This window comes from Mchenga conophoros, linkage group LG7 (assembly GCF_057382185.1).
Source record: "Mchenga conophoros isolate Kocher_MC1m ecotype Shallow Benthic linkage group LG7, M_conophoros_male_GT1.1, whole genome shotgun sequence".
In the NCBI taxonomy this organism is placed as follows: domain Eukaryota; kingdom Metazoa; phylum Chordata; class Actinopteri; order Cichliformes; family Cichlidae; genus Mchenga; species Mchenga conophoros.
In genome coordinates this window covers 61,823,746-61,848,855 of record NC_140532.1, presented here as the reverse complement: position 1 = coordinate 61,848,855, position 25,110 = coordinate 61,823,746, and the positions used below count along the sequence as shown (strand labels likewise).

Below are 25,110 nucleotides of genomic sequence, written 5' to 3'. Positions count from 1 at the left end.
ATAATAGAGAGAATGATTAATGATATATTGGTGTAGAAATACCAGACATTTTAATTGAGATTAAATATGATGGGACTGACAATTAAATTCGTATGGATACCAGCACATTATGGTGTTATTGGCAATGAGGTGACAGATAAAATTGCAAAGAAGGCTGCTAAAGGAGATCCAGTTGATTTAAATATCAGTATTAGTAAAGCTGAAATGAAGGGCATGTAAAACAGAAAATGAGGGAAAGATGGCAACAGCAGTGAGAGGAGGAGGGAGACAGGGAACATGAGAAGCACAGGGAGAACCAGGAGAGAAGAGACAATTATATCTCGATTCAGATTTGGACACGCTGGGTTAAACAGCTCACTATTCATTATAGGGAAACATCAAACAGGGAAATGTAGTCACTGTGGAATTACTGAAACCACTGAACATGGTCTGTTGCACTGTCAAAATTATCAGGAAGGAAGAAGCCAACTAATTCCAAATCCTGGGGAAAAACAAGCTAGATAGAAAGAATTTATTGCAAAGGAACTCCAGTTGTGAAAGTTTTATTGCTTTATTTCAGTTTCTAAAACAGACCAATTTATATGGAAGGCAATTTTTAAATTTTGTTTATTTTCATTTTTATTTATTTTTTGATTATTTGGTATGAGCGAATTTTTGTCCACACTCCAAGGCACTTGGTGGCGGTAATGCACCACATCGTTGTTTGCCAATCGCCAAAAAAAAACGACGACGACGAAGAAGAAGAAGAAGAAGAAGAAGAAGAAGAAGAAGAAGTAAAAGGGGTTTAGTGCTTCCCCCGCAATAGTAATAATAGTATCCGACAGTACGTGAATGCAGCAGTGGGCTTCATAACAGTGCTGTTGAACTCGAGGGCTGTGCTTCGAGCAGAGAGGACGGTAACATGGCTGCACTTTTCAAAGCAAGAAGAGGTAGGAACATTATGAAAGAAAAGACCGAACAATGAAGGACTTTCAGAAGAAAATTTACCTGTCACTAGAACACGATATTTCTCTAATGTTAGCTGTGCACGAACGGCAATATCACACCAAGTTAGCTTAGCCCAACACATAACCACTGGTCACACGTTTATGTTATGCCAAGCATATGTTTCCATCATTGAACACTATATATGACACTATATATGGCAGTAAAAATCCACACGTCTGCCAGCTTTGAATAACTGATATAAAAGGCGACGTATCTTAGTGTTTGTTACTGTTAGCATGTTTGTTACTTAGCATGTTTGTTACTGTTAGCTCCTCGGCTAAAAGGGTTACAAGTTTGTCGTCTAGCTGTGATCAATAACTCTAACAGCACCGACTCCATTTTCGAGAGGAACTTCTGTGTTATCAGAGTCTGAGTGAGAGAGATTTCTTTCTGTCAGGATTTTTAGAAGTGTCAAACATGCGATGGTGAGCTCGACCTTTTACCTAAATAACGTGACGTTTACTGGTGAGCCGGTGTCCTGTCTTCTTCTTCCGGCTGCTCGCTGTAGGGGTCGCCACAGTGGATCGTCTGCCTACGTCTCACCCTGTTCCAGAATCATCCTCTATCAGACCAACCCTCTGCATGTCCTCCTTCACTACAATCCCCCCCTGAGAAATTCCTCTTTTCCTCCTGCCTCGCGGCTCCTTCTTCAACATCCTCTGTCCAATGAATTCATTATACGCATGTCGAAAACCATCTCAGCCTTACCTCTTTAACTTTATCTCCACATTGCTCAACCTGTACGGTCCCTCTGATGTCCTCTTTTCTAAGCTTGTCCATCCTGCTCACTCACAATGAAGATTTGAACATCTTTAGATGAGTGTCCTATCTTTGTGTCAGTGCCACTGTCTCCCAACCATCCTTCTGTCACAAATCCCTGACACTGGTGTCCACCCTGTTCACAGCACTGCATTAAAACAGAGTATGATTCTGTGATGGAAATCAATGCATGGCCCAAGAAGACTTCCAGAAATTGCTGTCTGTGAACACGGCTCACTGTGCTGTCCAAATGCAGAGAAGAAGCCTTTTATCAAAAGTGCTTGTGGAACTGGCAGCTGCTGCACAGGTCTTAAACACAGAAGATGATGCTGAACCACATCCTGCATCTATTCCAACAGCATGTCCTCCCTGGAGTTCAGCCTTTCACCAACTAAAAACATTTGGATGTGAACATGAAACCAGAAATGGGACAAAGTAGACCCAGGACTACTGAGCAGCTAGAATCCTCTGTCAGACAAGAAATGGACAAAGGTCCAGCATCTGCTCTCCTGAATTCACAGGAAAAAAGAGGGGATTCGAAACAGTGGAAATATAATCCCATCCTAGCTTTTTTTTTTTTTTTTGACAAGATTTCCACCAAATTCTGATGCATTAAATAAAATTTAATTGAACAGATGGAATTTGATGTGGCAGTAAGATACCTTCTTCATAATATGGGCATGTTTGAGCTCTTTTTCAGGCTGTTAGGACTGCAATGTTTCCAGAGCTGTGTTATTGAGAGTCTGCTACAACAAGCACTGTTAATGCATCATAGCACTGATGAAATGTCAGTGTAGTTAATGAGCTTTGCACTTTCAGCTGTCCTTTGTCCTGACAGTTCACGTAATAACATAGCAAGAAAACTGAACTTTATGAATCATTACACTTGTAATAATAACATGTCACATCTGGCTCGCCCGGGGTATGTTTGAAGCTGCAGCTGGGGCTCATTATTAAGTCTTACCATCAAACCAATTAATTAAAGGGTCACATGGCTTTTGGAAAACGTGCTTATGTAACTGCTGCTGGCCCTGAATGTCCTTCAAAGTTAGCAGGGTTCATCCTCTGGGGATCATGATGGTTTCTACACTCACTATGAAGTAATTTATTAACTGACTGCTGAATGGCTTAACAGCTTTTGAGGGTTTTCAGTCTGAATCCAAGTGGCTAGTCGGATGATGCTGTCACCTATAGCACACACCACGAGCATGACTAAATATTGATAAAGTTGATTTATTGAGTATTCAAAACCTTTTTCTTCTTCTCTTCCTCAGCTCTCAGCTCGTTTTTCACTGGTTGTCGAAGCCTGTCTCAGCTCGCAGAGTTACCAGAAACTCATCAGATACTCAGACAGACCTGCAGAGACTACGCTGACAGAGAGCTGTCCCCCATCGCTGCCAGACTAGACAAAGAGCATGTTTACCCCGCTAAACAGGTACCCGCACAAAGCTGCACAGTGACTATTATCAGGCAAAATGTGTAGTTCATCATAAGTTTGTGTCTAAAGATACCAACATTTTTTCTCGAATCCTGAAAGTTTCTGAGTTCATCTTTAATATCCATCTGTCCTGGTTCTTAGACTGTGAGTAGGCTGCACTGGGACCAGGAAGTTCATGAAATACACAACTTTTAAAATCATTATAAAACTGAGAAGTGGAAGAACTTTGGAATAATGAAGAAGAATAATAGTGCGAGATAGTAATAGGGATTCAGTGCTTTGGTGAATGCATAGCTGTAAATATTCTTTTGGCCGTCCAGATTCAAGAACTGGGGGCAATGGGTGTGATGGCCATGGAAGTACCAGAGGAGCTGGGTGGAGCTGGGATGGACTACCTGGCGTACAGTCTGGCTATGGAAGAAATCAGTAGAGGCTGTGCCAGCACCGGAGTCGTGGTCTCTGTTAACAATGTGAGTACAATCTGTCAGCAAAGAGAGCCGAGCGTGAACATGGCTGTGTTTGTCTTCTGATTGCTGCCTGTTCTGTGTTATTTGGCCTATAGTCTCTGTACATTGGACCGATACTAAAGTTTGGTACAGAAGAGCAGAAAAAGCAGTGGATCCAGCCGTTCACCACAGGAGAGAAGGTGGGCTGCTTTGCCCTCAGTGAGCCAGGTAAATGCGACCTGTCTGACACAAAAGTCTGCTTTAATTTTGAGTCGTGTAGTAGAAGAAAAACAGCCCAGTCAAAGTCCAGATCTAAATCCAATCGAGAATATGTGGCAAGATCTGAAAACTGCTGTTTACAAACGCTGTCCATCTAATCCATAGGTGTCAAACTCTGGCCCTAATTACATTTGGCCCGCGAAGCCATACCAAATTACTATTAGAGCTGGCCTACTGGTATTATACAGCTCATATATATATATTTTTAGTATTAAGCTTTGCTTGTTCCAAATTCAGTTTTTCAGCAAAACTTGTTGGAGTCCATAAGAAAAGATTCATTTTTATATCTGGAGGAAGATTATTATTATTATTTTTAATAAATATTAATGTTAGCCCGCGACTTTGTTCCAGTTTTGAATTTTGGCCCACTGTGTATTTGAGTTTGACACCCCTGCTCTAATCTGACTGAGCTGGAGCTGTTTTGCAAAGAAGAATGGGCAAAGATTTCAGTCTCTAGATGTGCAAAGCTGGTAGAGACAGACCCTAAAAGACTGGCAGCTGTAACTGCAGCAAAAGCTGGTTCTACAAAGTATTGACTCCGGGGGCCGAATAATTATGCACTCCCCACTTTTCAGTTATTCATTTGTAAAAAATGTTTGGAATCATGTATGATTTTCCTTCCACTTCTCACGTGTGCACCACTTTGTGTTGGTCTTTCACGTGGAATTCCAATAAAATTGATTCTTGTTTGTTGCTGTAATGTGACAAAATGTGGGAAAGTTCAAGGGGGCCGAATACTTATGCAAGCCACTGTATGTATATATTGTATATACTCAGTTCATTCAGTTCAATTTTATTTGTATAACACCAATTCACAACAACAGCCGCTAATATATGTGGATGTGATATATGTTTAAGGGTTGTCTGGACACATTTTAGCACACATTTTTCTTTCTTTCATCAAACTAAAGTAATTGAATTAAAATTCCAGGCAATGGCAGTGATGCGGGTGCAGCCTCCACCACAGCACATCAGGAGGGAGATGAGTGGGTGGTGAACGGAACCAAAGCTTGGATCACCAACAGCTGGGATGCCTCTGCTGCCATTGTCTTTGCCACCACAGACAAGACACTGAAACACAAGGCATGACGCAGCACATTTCCACGTTCTCACCGCAGAGATGATGTACACCTGTAATGATGGGGAATGCTGTTTCTATTCTGTAGGGAATCAGTGCTTTCCTTGTCCCCATGCCACACCCAGGGCTTTCTCTGGGGAAAAAGGAAGACAAATTGGGCATCAGGGCCTCATCCACTGCTAATATTATCCTGGAGGACTGCAGGATACCACTGGGATACATGCTGGGCCCACGTGGATCAGGATTCAAAATCGCCATGGTTAGCTCTGGATATTTTCTTTGTAGAGATGTAATGAAACAGACAATGATGCTTTTTTTATGTGAAAGGCTGGTGGAGGCAGACTTTGCATTTTTAGAATTTCATTCAGTCATTTTATTCAATCTTACTCGTGACTCCATTTTGGGTCTTCCTCTTTTTCTCCTGCCTAGTAGCACATAACACGCGCATATAACAACTGGGAGACTTGTTTGTGTATATGCTGTCATTACAGTGAGAACAAAGTTTATTTGGACTTGACATACCATATGTATGTTGTGTAGCTAAGTTACTGCTAGCTTGTATTTCCACTAACATGTGTTTGCTGTGAATCATGTTTGCAAACAAGATGGGTTCATTGTCCTGTAACAACAGGAAATGAAGGACAGGCTTTATTAGAAAATACCTGAAATTTCCTGGCTACTGTTAGTTAATGTTAGCTTACCCACTTACACAGCATGGGTAGATGGCAAAAGTTGGTCTACTTACTCACTAATGTTAGCAGCAAAATACTGACTGAAGCCACATCAGTGTTTTTTAAGTTACATTGTAATGTATTCAGATTTGAGCAAAAACCATTCAATACAGGGCTGCAGCTATCAAATATTTTAGTAATTGAGTAATCGATCTATGAATGGAGTAATTGGATAAGAAATACTTTTGCCTTATTAATCAGCAATGATAAATATTCAAAAGATAAAAAATACAGGTCTTTCAAAACAAACTGGTCATTGATTTCCATTTTAGAGATGTTTTTTGTTTCATTCCTCATCTGATTCATTTGTCAAAAAACAAACCCTTTGTGGTTTTTTCCGCAATGTTAAATGTTATTTATTTATTTAATTTTTTTAGAGAAAACCTTTTCTTAAATGCAAAAATATATACATGCTCTCAAGTAGTGTCAAAGCCAAATAAAATAAAGTAAATATGTAATCTAAAATAAGGCATAAAGCATATCAACATTCTGGAGTTTGCCCTGTGTTTGGAAAGTTTTTGTGCCACTGAAAGCAAGATGTTATGATGGTATTTAATTTTTATATTTTTAAATATGAAAAATATTGGGTGTGGGTGAAATGCTTGCATTCGCATTTCCATGATGAAAGTGGCGCGTACAGAGACGTGCATTAAACACAGCATCGAAACAAGATTTTTTTTTTTTTTTCTTTATAATCGAATTATTGAAAATACTTGATGGATCATTGGAGACCATTGTATATTTGGACATGGTTCCTTGACATGGTTTAATATAAATCAAGGTGAAGGCTTTTCTCTCTTGGCTCTTTCAGAATTGTGTGCATTGTTACAGTTTTCCCATTTTATACAGGGGGGGAAAGTAACCGTAACCTCCCATCTTTGTGTTGCACAGCAAACGCTGGACAGCGGGCGGATCGGCATTGCAGCTCAGGCTCTCGGTATCGCTCAGGCTTCTCTGGAATGTGCTGCTGATTACGCACACAGACGAACTGCATTTGGAGCTCCCATTGGCAAGCTGCAAGCCATTCAGGTAACAGGAGAGTTATAACAACTGTTATTTTACTGTATTTAAAACCTTTCTAAGTGATGTTCACTTCTGTTGCTTGCCAGGATGTTGAGAAGTTTATCTTGGGACACATTTCCACACAAAGCCCTGATTTTAGCATGTAGCAGTTGTCTCTGAAAGAACATTTATTCGAGTTCACGGGAAGCCTTGATGTCACGTTTCCTCTGACAGGAAGCTAAAAACACAAAGCTTTTTATTTTAAGATATTCAAAGTAAAGCCAGAAGTATATTTATACTGGAAGACCAGGTTGGACTCATCAACTTTAGATGCTCCATTTCTCATCTAATGTATCAGTCTCTGTTTCCACTGTGTTGTGGATGGTGGGGGCTCATTTATAAGCCTTTTTTATATATGAGAAAGCTGTTGTTCGGAGCTTTATGATTCATATCTCATTCTTTATGGTTCAGGATGTAGTGTCTTATTTGAAAATATCTATACAAGTCTTTAGAGGGGAGTTGGAATTGTTCCTAAATGACTTGAGCTTTGTTTTGTTAGATAATTGATTTATTGTATTAAGGAGATTTGTGCATTTAGCATATTAAAGGTATGATTTTGGAGTATCTCCTGAATTTAGTGCATACACACAAACGCTACACAAGGACTAGATGGGCATTTATTTGCTTGTGATGCTGGGTAGCTAGTGAATCATTTGGGTTAGCAAGTAAGCTAGGATTAGCTAATATAAGTCAGACGAAGGTTTGGTTGCTTACACAAAGAAATCTTCCAGGGTTTTGAGGCAACTGTTGTTAATTGGAGCTATAGAAATAATACTAATTTGAACTGAATTGAAAACAAATTCAGGGCGAAATTAGAAACGGCTTCAGTACAGTATTCTGCTGCTGCAGTCAGATTGCAGGGTTAGACTGGTCCATCTAGTTTCTAGCAAGGCGTAGCTAATAAAGTAGCGTGTGTGCGTATGTGCTGTATACCTTCCTCCCATTCACTGCAGGGCAGTATATATGGTGCTTGGCAGTGTTGTGCTGAATGTAGTTTTCTTGATGCTTTTAATTCATGTAGTTCAAACTGGCAGACATGGCTGTGGCAATAGAGGGCGCTCGGCTGCTCACCTGGAAGGCTGCGCTTCTTCGAGACTCAAAGAAAGCATTCACTAAGGTACCGTCACCTCTGAGTTAAGGTTTGCATTTGATAGAGAATATCAGACATCACTTTTGGCTCTTCTTCTCCTGCAGGAAGCTGCAATGGCCAAACTAGCAGCGTCTGAAGCTGCAACTTTCTGCTCACACCAGGTAACAAAGCGGTTGTAATGCAGAGTCAAGAAATGAACACATACAGACCCTTCTTCTTATCGTCGTATATTCTTTTTGCACTTCAAATCAGGCGATCCAAGTTCTGGGTGGGATGGGTTACGTGACAGACATGCCTGCTGAGAGGCACTACCGTGACGCCCGCATCACGGAGATCTACGAAGGCACCAGCGAGATCCAGAGACTGGTGATCGCTGGCCAGCTGCTGAAAGAATACCAGTTATAAATGGACTGCTATCGCTGTCTGTCTACCTCTGATGTGTGATCAGTCAGCTCAGACTCCACCTCATCCTTTAAGACAAAGAGGCCTTTCTCATCTTACTTGACAGCTTTGAAACAACTTTGACGCCAGTTAGATTGGAGATGACACTTTTCAGGTTATTTTATGCCGTCATGGCTGGAGGAAAAACGGGAACCAGTTCAAATCTACTAATCTGCCCACCTAGCCTGACCTAAGCGTCAGTTCACCCACATTTAAAAGAAGGCTGAAAACACACTCGTATCCAATGATAAAAGTAGATCTTCTTCCTAAGTGATTTTAGGATATGAACCACCACAGAGAACCTCATCAAAGCTGCTAAAGGACAGCACTCCCCACCACAGTCAAAAAACAACTGGGGCTCTCTTTTGGATATGAATGCAGTTCCAGAGACTTGGAGAATCCACGCTAAGAAGCATCAAATCTCAAACAGACCTGAAATATAGTAGAAAACTTTGAGCTTCAAATTTCAGGAGAGGAAATGTGGCATTGTAGAGTGGTTTACAAATGCAAATAAAAGTATGAAAATTGCAAAAGACTAAAAATTACAAAATAATTGGTGAAATGAAGAAAGGGAGAGTGTGTTCCAAAAGTATTTTGCTTATAAAGGTTCTTCACTGAGAGATGTGACCCAGAAGTATCTGTGTGGTGGTCATAACACTAAGATCATATACATAATAATACAAATACTAAGGAAAGGAGCTTCCATGCTTCCTTTATTGCTTCCATATGACTGTTCATTAAAACAATTAAAGGCAATCAAATAAGCCCAAACATGGAGGAGGAAACAAGTTCCACTGGATCGCAGCAGGAAAATATAAGAAAATAAGATGCATTCTATTTTATAGGCGTCGCAGGGTGAACCGCTGTAATTTCTATACAAAGATGCAGCCAGTTCACTTCAGTGAAAAGCAGCATTCTGCTTAGAGCATGGAGAGGCCTAGCGACCAGAATAATCCAGTGTGACCTCATGTTTAATACGAGAGCCTCTTTGAAAACAGCCGTCACTGTATTGCTGTGCCATGTGTGTGAAGTAGCTGTGACATACTGGTATTTTTATATGTCACAGACTTTTTCATTCACATTTGCGTGACTCGATTAAAAATTCTCCTGAATGTCAAATTCATACAAATACACAACAAATTCAAATTCGAAATTTAAATTTGAATTTGGATTTGAAATTCATACAAATACATCTACCGTATGACCGGCCACAAAAATTCTCCTGTTTACAACTGTCAGTCACAAACAGACACAGAGTCTCTTTATTAAACCCAGCAGATTTTTAACGCGTGAAGAAGGCTTTCGTTTGCTGTAGATATTAGTCTGGCACTAAATCTTCCTCCTCCTTGAAATTGCCAACCTTTGTAATCGTGGGATATTTTTCACAGGCTGTTCTGGTTTATTCGACCTCCATAAACAACAGTGTTTGAACACATTGTGGCCATGTAAGGTGCGCATTTTGTAATCTATCCTCTGCATATTGCAGTTTCAACATAGCGGACATTCGTCGTCACACTGATGAGGAGAAACAAGCGAAAGGCTGTTCCAATTCTCAGCTCACCAAGCTTCACTTTTCCTGAGTCCATAGCAATTTTCCTACCTTTAAAAAAAGGAAAAGTAGTAGGAAGGAAGAGAGGTTGGGAATAGGAAAAGGAAGGTACTTTTTGAACACACCCCGCACGTATTATGTGTATTGTACGTGTTTGGAACCCTTTTGAGACACATTTCTCTCCCCATACATGACAACCTTTATTGTCATTAGTTACTATTGGGCTTGTCAGTGTGGGTTGGTGCTATGAGCAAACACTGTAACGAAACCCTCTGGGATCATGAATATTACCCACCTTTGATGGGGTGTCATACATGAACTGGAGGACAAATGACTCTTTTCTTTGGCCTCCTATGAGGAGGTTAAGCCACCAGTGGGCGACAGAGTGCCTTCATCCGTGGCTCATTAATTACTGATTGAGTCATCAATCACTGCACTATAATCACAGACACAAGATCAGCGAACTCCCACTTGCCGACTACAGTTTTGTCAAGATAAAGGGTTGAAGGAGGTCACTTTTTTGATTTATGTGTGAATGTTAGAGGTTGTGTAATAAAATCCTGTATATCTGCCTCACATACCTCCTGTGCCTCAGTGGCTTGTACATATTTTATCGTAACACATAGTGTGCAGATGTTGATAATAAAGAATTGCTGATGCCATAAAAATGATCTGTGAGTGAATGAAAACTGGAAATTCTGTCCCATCACATAAAAGACGTCAGCAACAATGCTCCGGTCTGCTGTGGGGTTTACATGATGCTCAGTTGGTACCAAGGGTACAAAACTGCAACTACTGCCAAAAACGTCCACCCTAAAAGTGAGTCAGTCCCCACAGACTCTCATGTTAGCATGTCCAACTTTAAAATTGAAGCTTCATAGCTCAAAAAAGAGTTGGATCGCAGACGGTTTCAGTTTTTAAATTACTCATATTAAAGTTTGAAGTCAGTCATAATTGTGATCTAGAAGTTATCATGGAGCACAGTGTCCCTGTTTCTTTACGACAGGCCTATGAAACTAATAAATGAAGTCACAGTAGTGATGGAGGACGTGCTAGGGACAGCATGAGATGGAGACAGATGATCTGCTGTGGCAAATGCTGAAGGGAGCAGCTCGAAGACAAAGAAGACGGTTCCATCTTTTATATACAGTCCATATAAACATGCAAAACATTCATGACTGTCTTTGCTCTCTTGGGCTATCGTGAATGCTTTCCGAACACTGAATAATTAGTAGATCCGTGGCAACATGTTGATTGTGCTGAGCTTAGTCCCAGTGTTATCCATGTTTTAGAATGATGTATGGTTGGAAGCACTGGGAATGCAGGAGAATAGTGTTCTTGCCTTATCATTTCTAGCTTTTATATCATTTGGATAGAATTCTGGCTTTAATGTGCTTAGACGTGTTTAATCAAATAGTTCTTTTTTCAGGTTCTTTTAAAAACAGAACCTTTAAGACTTTTTCAGGTAATTACGTTCAGTTGTCAGGGGTTTGGTTTTTTTTTAAAGTTCTGAGCTAACTCCAAGTTTGCACCATTGATCTTCTAGACTTTGTTGTCTAAACACACATGTAGTATTTACAGTGTACTGGGTTTGGCTGCTTTCTCTTTAAGCAACACTAAAACCAAAAACAGGCTTCTTTTTGAAAAGTGGAAGTTGTTGTTCCACTTGCTTGGAATCTCAGTCAGAGGGGAAATGTTCGTGCGATTGGCCACATACTGTGTGTGTGTGTGCTGTGTGTGTGCTGTGCGGGGTTGTTGTCCTGATGGTGTTTGTGTGCATGTTTTCCTTTTCTGTTTATGCACATGAGGGCACTAATTGCTCCACTCTCCCAGATCTAGGCCAAGCTTCCTGTGGCTGGAGTTGCACCCTTTTGATTGCACAGACCCTAATGATGTGCTGGGTGCACTGTTCAAATGGCTCTCCCATGTACCACTCTGTTAGGGTGCAAGAACCAGGAATCTGATTATTTGCCATTGTTTTTCTATTTTTAGTTTCCTTTACAGACAAACCTGCTGATGACACTGTCACACCTACTTTATGAATGTACCAGAAGGCCAGAAGACCTTTATAAAAGAAGTGAAGCTCATGGTAATATCAGAGAGTGTGGACCATCATGTTAGTACAGTAACAGCAACAGTCTAGATCTTTTTAAAGCACCCACTGAGATGCCTAAACCAACAGCCAGTAAACATCCCATCCCGGGTTAGGCTGCTCTGTGACGGAAAAGGTTGGCTTTGCTATACTCAAGATTCTGGATTGGTTTGTTGGTCCAAATGGGAAACAAAAGACATTAAAGCCCTGAAACTGTGAGTGCTTCAGTGAGAGGGTGTGGTGGCTCTCTTGTGCTGTGGAGGGTATTTTGCTTGTGTGCTTTGGGTTCTCTTGTCCCCCCGAAAAGGAAGCAACACCTTGTATTGGATTTTTCTTCAATGCCTCATCATCTGTTAGCTCTTTCAGTGTGTTTTCTCTACGGGATAAAATTAGAATAGCTAACAAATATTCTTATAAAACATACTGAGTGTAGTTAGGTGGGGGAGAAAACTGTTGCACCATCTTGTGTTCCAAAGTGGTATTACACGAACACACATCCTGGTCCTAGTTCAGCTTCATTTCTCTTCATCACTCTTGTTTTGGACAGAAATCGGAAGCACTTGTTTTGTCACATTATGTTAATCACTTTATTATGAAAGGTTTTAATTTGCTTTTAAATCACAGCCACTTACAAAACGGACCTTAGAATTTTCTACAACTGAAATAGTTCATATATTTTCCTCACGATTTTTTGATAACAGCAGGCAAATGCGTAGTGATTGATTGACTGAGATATAAATAGTAAAGGCACACAAGTGTTTTTTCTTCTTTATTAGAAAAAGTACTCTAAAAAATACCTGAAGACATAAGGAGAAATGCAAACTGTCCCCTTGATTAGAGCCTGGGTGCGCAGGGTTTGAATTATTGCCAACCCTGTGAATTCTCACAAACATCGAAATAAGTCCACTGACTGAGAGAGGAAGAGGAAAACATATTTACACTGAAGCCGTTCAGAGGCCGAGGCTCAACATTCGGCCTCAGCAGCCACATGGTTATTAAAAGTTCCTGGCAACACATTCAACATCTTTTCAATCCTAAACGCGTTTCTCAGGAGTGAACTGCTGACTACTTCCGCTATTGGAAAAATACTACACAATATTCAGAGCAGTAACTCACATATGTGACACGATCGTGCTCCGGAGTTACAGTTACAGCTGCATTAAGCGTCAAATGAGCGCCCTCAGTACGTCACATGAGTATGTATAGAGGCACCGCATCTTTCAGAGATTCAAAATAGCAAAACTGCTACAAATCAAAGTGTCCTGTATACAATGTCTTCTAGTTTACACATACAGGTTCTTGTTGAACTCCCCGTTCACTGCGATCGTCTTGGTCGGAGTGTATTTCATGGGATTTGCGCCCCTGACCGTCTGGGAGAAGGAGCAGCACAGCAGGGTCCCGCCGAGCAGCAGCAGCGCGGCGGCCGCCCAGCCCACATAGATTGCCGCTCCGATCTCTCTCTTCTTGGAGGGAGGGATGTTGGGGTTGTTGAAGTCCAGTATGATGCGATGGGCCATCCAGCAGAGCGGGACGAGCACGAAGAGTCCGCTGATGATGTAGATCACTCCACCGGCGTGAACCACTCTCGCCTTTATCGTCTCATCCCTGATGCAGTTGGTGCACTGCGCTCCGGCCACCGTGACCGCTAGGGCGACGATCCCCAGGACTGCGGAGATGACCGTCAGGGCGCGCGCCGTCTGATGATCCTGCTCGAGAGCCAGCATGGAGTCATGCACTTTGCACTGCATCTGGCCGGTACTCTGCACCACGCAGGACATCCACAGTCCCTCCCAGAGGGTCTGAGCCACCAGGATGTTGGAATCGATGAAGGCGCTCACCCTCCACATGGGCAGCCCGCAGGCGACCATCGCCAGCAGAGAGCCCGTGACGCACAGCGCCAAGCCCAGGACCTCCAAGCAAGCGGTGAGCATGGCTTCTTGTAGCTCTTCTGATGTTCTTTGTGTGGGAGGAGAAGTGAGGGAGTCTTCTGGTTGCTGACTGCTCTCTACCGTCCTGTCCTGACGCCTTTTACAGCGTGCGCTCACAGGCTGCTCTTTTATCACGCTGCTGCTCAGCCTCCTGAAAAAACAGAAGCCGCAAACTTTGAGCCAATCAGCTGCGAATGCATCTTTGTCTCAGCCAATTATAAGCGTGCATCAGCAGGCACGCTCCTGTGTGCAGCGAACCGGAGTTCAGTCTGGCTTAAACTCTAGAACCCATATATTGATACAAATATGCAAATATATTTAATACAACATCTTCAGGAATTACTTGTATGACAACTCGTATGTGTTAATTGAAGGTCTGAATTTGTTGCTTTAACTTAATTAGTCATATTAAAGTTGGGTTGAGCAGTTTAACATTTTGAATTCTGTTGATTCTCTCAAAGTGAACCAAACCTGCCAGTGAAATGACTGAAATGCTTACCCTGGATTCCAATTTTGTCTTTCCTCAAACGCCCTCAGTGAAGTCAAGATTTTAAAACTGACAGTTTCCACCCCATACTTTGACTTCAGTGACATTAAATGAAGACAGATGCCTTCAATAGTCAGAGATGCCTTTATATATTTATGTATCTCACTGCAATTATTATTTTTAATTGTATTATATTGGCTTCACCAAAAAACCCTTTTGCTTCGCATAGGACTGACCTTCATACACTCACCAGTTTATTAGATACAGCTACTACTAATACAAATATCAAATTCCCCATGGTAGTGAGTTAATGGATTTAGTCATAACCACCGGCTGAAGTTCAAAGTGAGCGTCAGAGAAAGTCCTTGCCTCTGATTGGCTATCCCTGCTCTAAACATGGATAGACTCAATCTCTTTAGCAGTCAAATGTGGTCTTAAAAATGATCCCTGAGTTTGCTGTACATTTTACCAAGTATCTTTGTAAATACATCATTCTTCCTACTCTACAAAGATCTTTTTATTTCTAAAATATGAAGCCCAGAAGCAAAGCAGAGACCGTTATTGATTTGTCTTTATCAGCTTCTTAATGGGAAAACAGAAGTTAACATACCCTGTGTGTGTGCGCGCGTGTGTGTGCGCGTGTGTGTGTGTGTGTTTACTGTAGAGAAAATGATGCATGCTGATAGAAGCTGGACCACACCTATAGTAATTACTCTATCACCAGTGGGGTCCCAGAACATCAGTGTTTTAGGTTTTAGTTATGCCGACATTGCACTGTAGACAGAAGGGGAGCAGTGCTATTAGGGGGGGTAAGAAGGGCTGATTCACTCACTTGTATGCCACACAGTAAATAAACACAAACAGGGTGGAGGTAGGAAAGAGGCATTGTAATAAAGACCTTCTACAAAGCTCCAAACCACTAAAATAGTGACTAACATGATGCAGGGATTTCTGTTCATAATTTTTATGGACAGGATTTCTAGGCACAGCCAAGTGGCGGAGGGCTTTCACTTCGGTGGCCTCAGAATCTCATCTCTGCTTTTCATGGATGATGTGGTTCTGTTGGCTTCATTGGGTAATGGCCTCCAGCTCTCACTGGAACGGTTCGCAGCCGAGTGTGAAGCAGTGGGGATGAGGTCAGCACCTTCAAATCTGAGGCCATGGTTCTCAGCCGGAAAAGGGTGGAGTACCCACTCAGGGTCGGGATGAGTTCCTGCCCCAAGTGGAGGACTTCAAGTATCTCGAGGTCTTGTTCGCGAGTGATGGGAGAAGGGAGCCGGAGATCAACAGACGGATTGGTGCTGCGGCCGCAGTGGACTTTGGTGAAGAGAGAGCTGAGTGTAAAAGTGAAGCTCTCAAGTTACTGGTCGGTCTATGTCCCTACCCTCACCTATGCCTACGAGCTGTGGGTAGTAACCGAAAGAACGAGATATAAGTGGCGGAAATGAGCTTTCATCCGAAGGGTGGCTGGCCTCTCCCTTAGAGATAGGGTGAGAAGTCCAGCCATCCGGGAGGGGCTCAGAGTAGAGCCGTTGCTCCTCCACATCGAAAGGAGCCAGCTGAGGTGGTTCGGGCATCTGACAAGGATGCCTCCTGGGTGCCTCCTGGGTGAGGTGTTTTGGGCATGTCCCACCGGGAGGAGGCCCAGGAGATGGCAGAGGTTAAGCAGAGGCAGAGGTTAAGCAGTTTCCAGATTCTAGCAGTTAAATCTTTTTGTCTCTACCAGCTGTAGTACCGTTACAGACAGGTTCAACCAGAACAGCAGTAAATCAGAGCTATACTGAGGGAGATTAATACATGGGCAAGATGAAAACAGTCAAACAGAAAATGTTTGCTCTTACTGAAAACGTGATGGCCAATTCATGATCACGTTTTCAGATTAAGGGCAGAGGTAGCAGGTGCTACTCCAGCTTGGACGTCAGCATGCCGACAAATGACCCTCCTCAGGAAAAACATAATCAGCTCTCAACCTGGGAAACTCATTACTACAAGAGCTGTTTTCTCTCTCACACATACACACACACACACATGCATATAAAGGAGAAGAGTCATGATGTCACGTAGTAGGTGAGTGGGTCATGAAAACTGGGTTCCTGTTGGATCAACAACACGATAGCAACCGCTGCTCTAATCAAAACTCTGACAGGCAGAAAGAATAGTTATTGAAAAAACTGTGTGTGTGTGTTTGTGTACATAATGTGTGCAAAATGCACATGTCCTCAGAAAGCCAGATGCTTCCTCCTTTTTTCTGTGTTTACAGCCACACAGAAATACTTCCAGCGAGCATAATTTGCTGATGAATTAACACTGAGATCTACTTTCAGTGAATAAAATCACATTTTGTGAAGATTAGTCCAACATAAGAATTATAAATAAGTCCAAAGATGCCAGGAGACACCGAGGCATCTTAATTGGACTCTGATGATCACAACTCAGGTTACCTGACTGTATTTTTCTGCACTCCTCTCCTTTCTGCTCTATTAAATTCAGCTTAGCATAGCTAAGTAAGGTCTGCATATTTCCACTTCCTTTCACTGCACTGGACTCAGCCCAGCCTCAGATCTTTCCTCTAGGTCACAACTTTTCTCTGTGTGAAGCATGAGGTGGCTTGTGGTTTTGTGAAGTCCACTGTGAACATTTTCTTACTGCTCTTTTATTTAGTCTTTTTTCTATTGCTGGATTTTATTTGTCTTTATTTGATTTGTCTTTGTCTGGGAAGCATGTTGGGTTCACTCCTGTCATTTTAACTGTGCTACAAATAAAACTGACTTGACCTAACTAACTATACTTACTCCACTTGCTCCTCACTTTAGTCAGCTCAGCTTCAAAGTCAATTTTGAATTCAACTCTTATTCAGCTGTGCTTGTGCATTTTGTAAATTTTATTTAACACACCTTGTCTTAACTTTGGTTTACATGACTTTAGTTTAATCCATAGATCCCAGCTGAACTCATTTCCAGGTCTGAATTACTTCACTGAACTTGACACATTTCCAACTACAGCTCCAACTCATTTCACTTCACAGGGTGTGTGGAGGCTTGTCTAGAATATAATAACTTGAGCTTAAAAAATTCAGAATGAATATCTTTACAAGGAGGCATCTTTTTGGGCTTTGTTGTGAGTACTTGTATGCTTTGTCCTGGCAGTATTTTGCTGTGACGTGCTAGCAGCACTAGCACTGTCAGGATATCCTGTCTGTTATCACTTCCCTTTGTTGCTCATTGTTCTCTGAACCATTGTGGGCACTCTCCTCTTTTTCTCTTTAACTGTTTTATAATCCACAATCAAATTAAGCTGCTGTGAGTTTTTGGCACTTTTAGAGGTGTAAGACCTTGGCACACTGTTGTGGTAACTTTGGCATTGTCCTGGTGCCAGTGTTTGCCATGTGAGCCAGCAGTTTGGTTTCTTCACTGTTAGTTGGTCATCCTGTGTGTGTGTGTGTGTGTTTTTGTTTTGGGCATAATTCAGCTCAAAGTATAAACATGAACTGTTTGCCCTGTCTAACAAAAGTTTAAAAAAAAACCCTCCAAAACTTCCTGGCTCTAGATCCAGATCCGGATCTAAATTTACTCCATCCAATCAGCCCAAATAAAATAACTTCCTTTGCAGAGGTAATTAAAGACATATGAATATCATACAGCAAATTCATGAGAATTAAAATTCTAGTGTTGGGCAATATTAAAGTAAAGTTTTGGTGCTTTGGTGCTGCTTTCCTCATAAATAACTCCAGTGAGTGTTAGAGGTGGGCAAATTCATACAAATATTGATAGTATCAATAACAATGCTAGTATTGTTATTGGATCAATACTGGTGCTAGTGTGGGAGGATCAATTCTTTGTTTCTATTATCTATGTTTACTGAATTTTGTGGAATTCAAAATGATATATGTCAAACATCCATAATTAAAAATATCTGAACTTTTTTTGTGTTGACTGTCAGGTCTATTTGGGTCACAGCTCATTTATAGCTTGTAGCTCATACCCGCTCACATTTCAGGTCTCCAGTTTCTGTGAAAGGCTGAAAGATGTGCTTTTATTGTGTTAACTCATTATTGTAGAATCACAGTGATTTAGTAACAAGTAAAATGTGTTCAGAATTTGCAAACCTATGATGATTCATGCCATAAGTCATGATACACTGCTCTCCCCAAAATCAGCAGTATCGCACACCACTAATGACTGCTACAATGCAATATTATGGGTGTAACATCCCAGGGTCTCCACTCCATTACATATTCCATATGTATGGGAAATGACCCCCCAAACCCCACCATGCAATGACCTCAATGAAAGGTCATTGAGGTCATTGCATGGTGCACCTTAATTCATTTTGTCTTAGGTTATAGTTGTTTATGGCCAAAGAATCCTTGCACTCGGCATTTAAATCTTTACATTTAGATGGTCTTGGTTAGAGCAGTGACGATCAGCCTCTGGACCAATTTTTTCATGCAAATCTCTTTTGATTGCATTTAAGGTAGTTAATCTAATCTACATTTTTATTAACTGTCACCCTCTGGGAAAAGACTGACTCAAAACCTGCTTCTGTTTGATTTCTAGCTTTAAACTCATCGGGCACTCTCCATGGAACACTGTTGGCATCCACATACCCACCTCCAGACTCTCGGGAATACAACTCCCATTTTGTTCTTCAGATTCCCCGCTCTTTACAGCTTGGGTCAGCTGCTTAATTTCTGGGAGGATAAAAAACTTGAAAGGCATTTTTAGGGAACTAGTGCACAGGTTCCTTTCCATTCAGGGGGGAGTCCAGCTCTCAGACTAATCTGCATAAACTAATCATTGAGGTAAGAGTCCTTGGCTTGTGTTATGTCCTGGGGGACATTGCACCCGCTTCAGTCACGCAGGTCCTGACCTTGCCCATTCCTATAAAAATAGATATAATTTCCATGATATGTTTTGGAGGGGTTATGGTCTTACGGGTGGGTACAAATAATGCAAACAAGTTTCACACAGGGGCAGTGAAGTGCAAGCTAACAACCAGAGCATACATGCTAAACTAGCTGGATGCGCACGCCGCAACTAGAAACATTAGCTTGTCAGGCAGTCCAAAACACACAATCTAACATTATTTTTGTCAGTGTAACCTGTCTCTAGTTCTAATGCGTTTGTTATGTTTATGGTCATTACTCCTGTGAGGTTTGTGGTATGTGTTGCAGTGTAAACTGGTGTGTAGATCCAGGATCTGTATCAGTATTTTAAACAGTACAAATGGGTTGGTGCCTGATGCCCAAATGCCTAATGCATCCAACCCCCTGTCCCCCATTTCAGCATTTTTCAAAGATCTTACGACCCTATGTTCTTTACCTACTTTCTTTGCAGTGGTGAGGTGACTCTTTATGTTGTGTTTTAGCATGTATCTCCACTCATGACCTCTATTAGCTGCTACAAAACCCCATGCATTACAATAACATTTGCCTGTCGTTTGACTTGTGCTGATATCTATTTAATTTAGTTCTTTGTCCCCCTTTTCTCCCCCACTGTTATCAGACCTAACGTTACAGTCAGCAGCAACACTAAAACCCTCATTTCTTTGATCCCTGCCAATTTCCTCCCTAATCAGGGTGATCGCTGTGGACAATCTTTACTGATGTTGAGTTGTTTGCCCCCTGTTGGATTAGCTATGCTAGACTTTTGTTTCTGTAATTTGAAGTCATCACATTTTTTTATTTTACTATTTTTATACATTATGTTACGTTTCGGTGTGTCAGTGTTTTGTTTTTGCGTGACTGTTATGTATTTCCTGCTTTACTTTGAAAGTCTGTGTTATTTTAGTGTGTTCAGTTTACGTTTTCCCTGTCTCGTCAGTTCTAATTTGCCCCAGCTGTGTTTCCCTCCTGTGGTCCATTCCCTGATTGCTCCTTCTATGTATTTAAGCCTTGTGTTTCAGTGTGTCATGGTCGCGATCTCCCCCGTGTTGTAAATAGTTTGGTGTTTTGTTATAAATAAATAGTCTGTTGTAAATAGTTGTGAATGGGTTTGTTAATATTTTCGTTTGAGACACCTTCGTTTTGGGATTTTGGTGGAGGGCCTTCGTGGTTTTATTTTCCTTATCTTTGTTTTTCTACGTTGCACCCCGGTTGCCTAGGCCGGGGTGTAACATATGGGGGCTCGTCCAATCGCTGTGGGGTCCGAGGACCGCTCCAGCCTCCACCAGCCTTCATCCGCTTTTGATCAAAACATTTCACTTGGGGTTACATGTTTGATTTTTGGGTAGGGGGAAATGTTACGTTTCGGTGTGTCAGTGTTTTGTTTTTGCGTGACTGTTATGTATTTCCTGCTTTACTTTGAAAGTCTGTGTTATTTTAGTGTGTTCAGTTTACGTTTTCCCTGTCTCGTCAGTTCTAATTTGCCCCAGCTGTGTTTCCCTCCTGTGGTCCATTCCCTGATTGCTCCTTCTATGTATTTAAGCCTTGTGTTTCAGTGTGTCATGGTCGCGATCTCCCCCGTGTTGTAAATAGTTTGGTGTTTTGTTATAAATAAATAGTCTGTTGTAAATAGTTGTGAATGGGTTTGTTAATATTTTCGTTTGAGACACCTTCGTTTTGGGATTTTGGTGGAGGGCCTTCGTGGTTTTATTTTCCTTATCTTTGTTTTTCTACGTTGCACCCCGGTTGCCTAGGCCGGGGTGTAACAATTATAAGCACAAAATAACACCTTTACTCTCACTTCCCCACATCTAGTCTTGCTTCCCATCTCACTTGGTGGTCATCATCCCTCCTGCCCTTTTTCCTTTCAGTACAGTCCTGTGCCCAATGTCGGCCCCCACCACAGTTGTAGCGATTTCTAACTGCTTTGTCTTGGCCTTCCCCTGCTTCTTCCTATCCTCTGATTTCCCTGTTTGACATCCAAAAATGGAATTGGAGAGATTAATATGTTGGCTTGGCAAAGGGTTTTGTATTACAGAGCGTGTGCTGATAGGTGGTGGCTGTGTCCACTGCGGGCAGCTTACTGATAGCAATGGAGATTTTTGTGGTAGAAATAGATGCAATAGGGGAGTTAGTGATTGCTCCTTCACTGTTAACAGGGATGCCAATGGCTGTCTTCCGCTCCAGCCCGGGAAGGATAAGGGCTTCGGCCTGGAGGGGGCTTGTGTAATCATCCTCTTGCTTCCCAAATGCTTGGGTGACGGGAAGATACAGTGTGGGTTGAGATTTTTGTGTGCACTGAAAAAAAGGGACTGGCCATCTCTTGGATTTATGTAAGCATCTTGCATGTATTTAACACAATTGCCTCATGTTTTAAAGATAAATGTAACTATATAGTGTAAAAACTACATGATATGCAGAAAGGGTGTATTAAATTGTTCATATCATGTTCAGGTGAAGTAAGTCAATAAGATAGCAACGTTAAATCTCGTGAAACCACGCGTGATTTCATCTCGCGGGCTTTGGATCGTGGTTTAAAAAATGCATCCATCTCAGTCAAGTCAAGCAGCCAACTCTACGTTTTTTGGTATGTCTTGATTTTTTGAATTAATGTTTACCATATTTCAGCCAAATGTAGTTAAACGTCTAAAGTGCCGCCATGTAACATGCTAAAAAAGAGCCGTTAGCTTATTTGCTGTTTTATCTGTTGTCAAAGAATTGGCGCTTTTTCATTTGAATTTGTCTTTGGCACAAGAGCCATAATATCACATTAAACCTAATTACGAGGCACTCATAACATAATTTGGTTTTCTGTGTGAATACATTTGTCAACTGACTCTTCAGTTACATTGTGTATTTACTGCACCGTGGTGTTAGTGAGATTTTGGACATTGAACAGCTTTAGCTAATATCATCAGTGGCATTATGCTAGCTTACATCCCTACCCCTCCTGCTGTCCTTTTGTTTTTGTTTTTGTTGATGCACATTGAGAGACCACATCTATTCTGCATTTCACCAGGAGTCAGCTGATGGATTGTGGGTTCAAGGTGTTATGGTAAGAAAGTATATTCTATTTTCGCTTAAGGTTTCTGTAACTTAATTATAATAGGTTTTTTTTATAATTATTAGGTGCATGCATACTCAAATAGACCACCCTATTAATACAACTGAGAAATCCAAAATCTGCCATAGGTTTAACTTATACCTGTATGTATCGTCAGAAAGGTGATTACTGGACTCACATTAATGCACACTTGAACTAAAATGAGGTTGTAACTTGTGGGTTCTTGGGTTGCAAATCAGAAATAAACATCTTTGGATTTTTTTAATCCCATAAGATCTGGAAACACAGTTTTTATTCAACAAAACATTACTGATTATTAACCAAGCACAGTGCCTGCTGTTATTTCAAAATAATTTTATGTCATTTCAGATAAAATGCAGCATTCCAGTGCATCCCAACCATGCCTTTACAGTCAAGGTTTCTGACGGAGCTGAGTTTCTCTCTGACAGTCTGCTGAAAGTGTTTGCAAAGTGATCGGGGGAACAGGGCACAAAGCTAAAGGATGTAGCTGCCATAATGACAGTAAGAACTTTAAAATTCTTTAACTACAAAGTGTATATGTATTGCATTAGGTCAGTAAAAGATTTTTATGCTGCATCCATTGAAACAGTCAACTATTACCTGTGAGTACTGATTCCACCGAAAGGATGCCATAATTTTCGTCATGCATTTACTGGCCCACTGAGAAAAATTGATCTTTTAAAAAAAATAAATGTTCTGGAAACTATATATCCATAAAGTTGATGTCAAACAGGAACTTTTGATATTGCTTTGTAGATGCTGGTGTTGCATGTTGACTGGTTTAAGTTTTTGTCTGGGATCATTTTCTTCTGTGCTACTGAAAAGTTCACAAATCTCTGTTTTCTTTGTTATAATACTTTAGGATGACATTAATGCTCGAAGGGAGTCCCTCATCAAAGTGCTCCGCATCTGTGTGAAAGACAATTGCAACATCTTGGTGCAGGAGTTCATGGTGAGTGTTTTATGAGTAGATTGTGGCTTTGCAACATTTAAAAATGCATTTAGTTATCCACTTGATCCTCATTGGAACAGTTAGGACCAGTAGTCCTCTTTAATAATTTGAAGTTCACATGAGGCCTGGTAGTGAACTCAGCCGCCGGCCCTTGAGGCCCCACCCCTGTATTAGGGGTCACATCAGTGTGAAAAAACTTTAAATTTGTCATTCTAGTGAACAAAGGAAAATCCCACCAATATTTACATTAGCTTTTGTTTGAAAAAAAAAAAGACCAACAGCTAACCAAATTGTGGGGCTGAAAGTCTAAATTCTAACATCTTCTGAGTGACAAAACCTGGATTTCTGATGGGCCGGTGTCTTTCTAAGAAAAACTAATGTAAAGCATTTGAAATTATTATGTTTTTCACCCTCTCTTAGAAACTCTGTTAGACCATGAATGGCAGCATGGCAGGCCACTCTTTGGCTATAGCTATTTACTATGTTGCTTGCATTGGTTTAAATTACTCTAACATTAGAACTGGTAGATTCAAAAGAGATGAGTTTAAAAAGGAATCTTAAAGAAATGTTTTGTGTTTAACCAGGACTTGACTGAGGCCACTGCACAGATTGAGAAAACCACAATGAACATCTGTCTCCAGAGGATGCACCAGGCAATGACTTTTCTGACGTTGGCATCATCATCGAGGGTATAGTAGTTCTTCAAGATCTGGATAACGTGACCTTTGCAGTAGCCATGCTGTTTGGACCATTTTTATTCCTTCAACATGAGTTACCCATCACAACTCTGCTACACTTTTGAGGTGATTCAAAGGGTGGTAATGGAGTTGGAAGCAACTCAGCTCTCAAGAAAAACTCACAACTAAGACAAAACTGCTCCTGCAAGGAAAGCTCACTGTTATGCATGCAAGCTGATCAGCTCTAGGTGAGAGGACATTTAAATCTCACACTTGTTCTGCTGCATTTTTGAAGCTCAATTCCAGGAACAGATCGCAGGGTTCATTTTTATATACTCTGCAACTGCCATGAGGACGAGCCGTTTTTTGTTGTTGTTTGTTTTTCCTTTTGCTCTGTACAGCATTTTGGCAGCATTTTTAAATTTCTCTTTGTATTTTTTCTTTCTTTTACTAGTGAAGAGATGTAGCATGAACAGTTATGCAGTCTAAATATCCCATATGGGCCGTGTGAAATGGTATTTTCAGTTTCATTCAGTTGAAGTAAGGAATGTTGAATATTTCTAAGTGTGCTGTTTTGAACCAAGATGTCACAGTATGATCAGTGCCGTAACTTTTGACAGTCACTGTATCAATGTTATTTTTGCATCTCTTGAATAAAGGTTTTGACCTGCAAGTGCTAATTTCTTTAGTTATTGGGGTAAAATGGGTAATGTTAATAGGAAGGTGTTTGCCAATTCAGTAACCTAATTTAATGTTAATGGAAACTAACATTACCTCAAATTGTTTAGTCATAATTGTTGTTTAACTGAATCTTGACGTTAGAGGCCTTAAATAGAATGTTTTGATTTGTTCTTTCCCAACATTTTTCAAAAGAAACAGTCCAATTTCTTTGCTGTGATTGATTCCAGAGAACACGGAAGAACTGACATTATTTAACTGTTGATTTATATAGATTCAGTAGTGGAGTAATGTCAGTTTAATTCTTTACCTACTGTCAATGCAGTGAAATTAGACATTTTGTTTTGAAAGGTTACTGGTGGATGCCAGCAACCATCTTGGAAGAGAACAATATAATCTGTTATAAGGCCTCCATTTGAAAATTGTGTATTTGATACTAGAATATAATAGCAAAATGTAATTTGAAGAT

The 25,110-nt window shown here is 40.9% G+C and overlaps 2 protein-coding genes and 1 long non-coding RNA gene across 3 annotated transcripts; 2 read left to right on the top strand and 1 right to left on the bottom strand.

Annotated features, from left to right (window-relative positions):
• Nucleotides 1-750: 750 nt before the first annotated feature.
• acads (acyl-CoA dehydrogenase short chain) lies at nt 751-9,969 on the top strand. Its single transcript, XM_085280623.1, has 10 exons — nt 751-929; nt 3,021-3,181; nt 3,505-3,654; nt 3,747-3,858; nt 4,841-4,992; nt 5,076-5,246; nt 6,610-6,747; nt 7,802-7,897; nt 7,975-8,031; nt 8,123-9,969. The coding sequence occupies exons 1-10, from the start codon at nt 902-904 to the stop codon at nt 8,273-8,275; spliced, it is 1,218 nt and encodes a 405-aa protein (XP_085136749.1). The 5' UTR covers nt 751-901; the 3' UTR covers nt 8,276-9,969.
• A 2,543-nt stretch (nt 9,970-12,512) lies between these two features.
• cldn5b (claudin 5b) lies at nt 12,513-13,982 on the bottom strand. Its single transcript, XM_085280622.1, has one exon. The coding sequence runs from the start codon at nt 13,881-13,883 to the stop codon at nt 13,236-13,238; it is 648 nt and encodes a 215-aa protein (XP_085136748.1). The 5' UTR covers nt 13,884-13,982; the 3' UTR covers nt 12,513-13,235.
• Nucleotides 13,983-21,553: 7,571 nt separating this feature from the next.
• On the top strand, nt 21,554-24,779 carry LOC146571434 (uncharacterized). Its single transcript, XR_014893121.1, has 4 exons — nt 21,554-22,304; nt 22,683-22,835; nt 23,197-23,286; nt 23,871-24,779. It is a non-coding gene; the product is annotated as an uncharacterized LOC146571434 (long non-coding RNA).
• Nucleotides 24,780-25,110: the final 331 nt, after the last annotated feature.

Bases quoted from the DNA above. Each gene is read 5' to 3' on its own strand.
- cldn5b (XM_085280622.1), bottom strand. From the start codon at position 13,883: ATGCTCACCGCTTGCTTGGAGGTCCTGGGCTTGGCGCTGTGCGTCACG.
- acads (XM_085280623.1), top strand. From the start codon at position 902: ATGGCTGCACTTTTCAAAGCAAGAAGAG. The intron at 5,247-6,609 runs GTTAGCTCTGGA...TGTGTTGCACAG, and splicing joins CAGGATTCAAAATCGCCATG to CAAACGCTGGACAGCGGGCG. The intron at 8,032-8,122 runs GTAACAAAGCGG...ACTTCAAATCAG, and splicing joins CAACTTTCTGCTCACACCAG to GCGATCCAAGTTCTGGGTGG.